We start from the raw sequence: 3705 nt of genomic DNA on the forward strand, positions 1-3705 counted from the left end.
TATCGGTGACATACTTGACCTGGCCCTTCGGCAATCGAAATCGGCTCTCCACGTACTCGTTAGCATCTTGTTCCAGTTTTTCCGCAACGTAGGCTTTAGGATTTTTCCTCTTTTTAGCTTCCACGTCTACCGTTGGCTCAGTATCGGAATTGTCCTCCTCGAGAAACCCGTTTACATATTTGGCTACCTTCAGACGTTCCTGCTTGCTGTTGGGAATCGGGATGGTCCTATTGACATTATAGGCAAGCCCCATGTCTCGAATGTTTGCGGCCAACTTTTTCTTCGGATCAGCAGCTTTGCGGATTTCAAGGCTGTGGAAATGTAAAAGTTTAAAATTAATTTTTATGGGCATCGTAATTTTGTTAAAACTCTTATCCTTCTGAAACATTCACCCAAATCATGACTAAAAATGTATGCTATTTCTTCAAACAACTTCCATTCATGTTTAAATCAGTTCATTATGTTCATTTGGTTTTTACAAACGTATATTGGGACAAATTTTGACGTTTTTTATTGCATCACAGTGTTTTACGGAGTTCAAACAATTTAAAAAATTAAGTGTTGAATAAGAAAAATATCCTCCGAGTTTCTACATAAAATTATTTTCAGTTAAATTTAATACAGAAGGCGCTGTCTGGTGTCGAGTATGTGAAGCTGCATCATGCTATAAAAAAATACACAGAAACACAAACGCCTTTCGTTAGGCAATCGATTATGTTCGCAAGGATAATATAAAGAAAAAAAATATTTTGATATATTGTTTAGGAACCTTAAACCTAAATTGAAGAATGTTTTGATTGTGTTTAGCAGTGATTTCAAAATGCATTCAAATATGTATAGAAAAGCGAAGGTGTGTAAGCTATAAACTAAAAAAATGTCAAGCCAACTGCTGGAATAAAGTTTTTCTACTTGATATCACACATCATGTAGAAGATGGGGAAAAGATTAAGGTACACCGGGGTAAGTGGGGACGGTGGCTATTAAAACAATACTGTGAACTATTTTTTTTTTCAAACTTTTAATGCAGAATATTAAATTTACTGACACGAATGCCACGAAGATGGTAAAGTGTCACTAATAAAACTAAATAATAATAATAAAATTAAATTTACTTGTAATCTATCCAATAACTGTAAAAGAGATACGGTTCCAACAATAACGGATGTTTACGGTGACTTTTCGTTAATTTTCTATTTTTAACTACGATGTGGAGTTGATGTGCATCTTTTTCAATCGCAAATTTCTCGTAAACTAGCTGGCTCTTGACGAGAAACTCTACATTGAAACCATCCTTACATTAGAAACAACCAGTTAGGAAAAGAACAAACGACGATTAAAAATTAAGAAATGAGAGTTTATTTTCAAAACTCTAAAATGTTGTCTTCAAACCCTACCTGGGGTAAGTGGGGACGGCTTTATACATACTTGATGTTTAGATATATTTTCAATTTTGTCCTTCATTCAATACATTTTAGCTTTATTTAGCATTCGGATCATGAAAAGTTGGGAAAACTACTTGTGTTTTCGGGAATAAGCATATATTTTCGAAAAAATCGGATCTCGTGTGTTGCAACATAAATTACACACAATTATCACTATCATGAACTTTTTACTAAATTTTGGACGGTTTGAGCAATAAAGTAACGTATTCAACCAAGAAAACACAAATTTGTTGAAAATTTCCTGAAAATAAAAGGGAAAAACTACCGTCCCCACTTACCCCGGCGTACCTTACCTGAAGTTATAGAACTTTAGACGAGCCCTAGACATCTACTTTAAACTTATAATTTTCGTTTGTTTTCCATAACCCGACTTAAAAGTTATTGTAACTAAGATTACATTGAAGTTAGTAATGAATTACAATTAAAATTTGCATGTCTATATAACTAACAACTTACCATTGAATCATACCGGTTCCATGGATCTTTTTGTTCAATCGTTTCCGATTCGTCTGGTAGTTGTACTTTTGGCTCTGTTTAGTTTTCCTGAGGCGACGGACCATTTTTAACTATGTTGGGATGTAGTTGCTGCTAAAAACCAAAAGTTGCACTGCAAAAATTGATAAAATGATCAAAAACAAAACAAGGTACACAATTTCTGTCGAATTCGCACGTGTTTATCCGGAATATGCACACGCTCGATTTTATTTAACCATTTATGGTTATAGAATAACCATTTTATGGTTTTTGCTAAAAAACTATCAATATGGTTATTTTTTAAGAATTTTTCAATGAAGAAATTTAACCATTTTGGAAGTTTTCGTGCATTAACCATTAAACGGTTGAAAAGCTTGAAGTTTTTTCATCGCCATTTTGAAAGTTACGTGAAGCAAACCGAACGCGTTTCGCAAAATCTTTTTTTCGCACGGATAGAATAAAATTCCAAATAAATATATACCTGTGGTTCGGGTGTGCGTGGAGAGATTCTGAAAGGTAATTGTTTTATCACAAACTTTTCCAAAAAAAAACCATTCTAAAATTAAACAAAATTGCAGTGCACCAGTTGGAAGAATCCGCAAGAGTCCGGATTCAGTTCCGGTGAAACTTAAACGTGACGTCTTGCGCGGGAGTACTAATTTATTACCGGAACGAGCGCACCTATTGCCACAAAAATTGGTCATCCCGATCGTTCTCCTTATTCTGATGGAGCTGGGGCGGGTCGGACAACCCAAAAAGCAAGGATCATCCCCGGTGCATTTAGCGCTAAGAAGCCGAAAAGCGAACAGGTAACTTTTGACGGGCAATGATCCTGTTCTTATTCACAACAAATAAAACGTGTCAATTTAATTTTTGCCTTATCCGGCAGTGTAAACCGGTCAAAAATGAAGGAATACGCCATCCCGAAAAGCTCCCGTCGGAGCAGAGCAGCTTCGTGACACAGCGGATGGTCCACATCAAGTCGAATGCGAACAAGATCGTCCGAAAGCCGCTGCTCAAGAATCGGGAAACAAAGTTTTGGAAACAGGAATTCTCATTGCCGATTACCGGAGAGTCGGGCGGGACCAGATGTGCATCAAACCGAACTTTATGAAGACGGGAGTGTCGTTGAAATATGAGAAGGTGGAACATGGTCGACTCATTCTGGTGTTCCAGCACCGGGGCAAGAATATTGCTAATAAGGAGGCGATGCCGCCATGGCCAGGCTAGGATTGCCTATAAGCGTAGGTCGGTTTTCTCAAGCAGACCGAGGGTGTGGACGCGACGCTTAAAATGGTAGAACCCTGGATTATCTGGGACCACCCGAATATTGTGACGTTTCGGGGGTGATCTACAAATATGTTCAAAGCAGAAAATGTGGAAGAGGAACCGAAAAAGATTCTGAATACTTCTAATATTCATATATTTTTATGTATTGTCTATCACGATTTTTTAATTTCAAAACAAATGAAAAACATCAAAATAAACACTACCGGAAACAAGCATGTTAAACCAACAAGATAGAAAATATAAAAATTTAAAAGCTAGTATTTTTTTCTAAACTTTTATCTCGATATCTTCCATTTTGCGATTAGGTTGAAAAATAACCATTTTCCCACCTTTCCTCCATAACTTCTTGCGGTTAAAAAGTAACCATATTTCCACTTCTCAAGAGAAGTCAAAAAATGACTTCTATGGAAGAAACCAAAATATCACTTAACGTGGAAAGGTGTGAAAATGGTTACTTTTTAATGATAATTGGTTAATTAATTTCGTGCATGCATGCAGC

At 36.4% G+C, this 3705-nt stretch overlaps 1 protein-coding gene and 1 long non-coding RNA gene across 2 annotated transcripts; one reads left to right on the forward strand and one right to left on the reverse strand.

The window, feature by feature from the left end:
* Position 1: 1 nt before the first annotated feature.
* LOC129753531 (nucleolar protein 16-like) lies at positions 2 to 2137 on the reverse strand (the record flags this gene model as incomplete). The annotated part of the gene is made up of 3 exons (XM_055749354.1): positions 2113 to 2137; positions 1899 to 2049; positions 2 to 311 (listed from the first exon to the last, which is right to left on the reverse strand). Coding segments are annotated over exons 2-3 (414 nt in total), but the record flags the coding sequence as incomplete, so codon positions are not given.
* A 26-nt stretch (positions 2138 to 2163) lies between these two features.
* LOC129755486 (uncharacterized) lies at positions 2164 to 3431 on the forward strand. The gene is made up of 3 exons (XR_008739268.1): positions 2164 to 2432; positions 2495 to 2725; positions 2806 to 3431. It is a non-coding gene; the product is annotated as an uncharacterized LOC129755486 (long non-coding RNA).
* The last annotated feature ends 274 nt before the right edge of the window (positions 3432 to 3705 follow it).

The sequence above is a fragment of the Uranotaenia lowii genome, chromosome 3 (assembly GCF_029784155.1).
Source record: "Uranotaenia lowii strain MFRU-FL chromosome 3, ASM2978415v1, whole genome shotgun sequence".
Taxonomy (NCBI): domain Eukaryota; kingdom Metazoa; phylum Arthropoda; class Insecta; order Diptera; family Culicidae; genus Uranotaenia; species Uranotaenia lowii.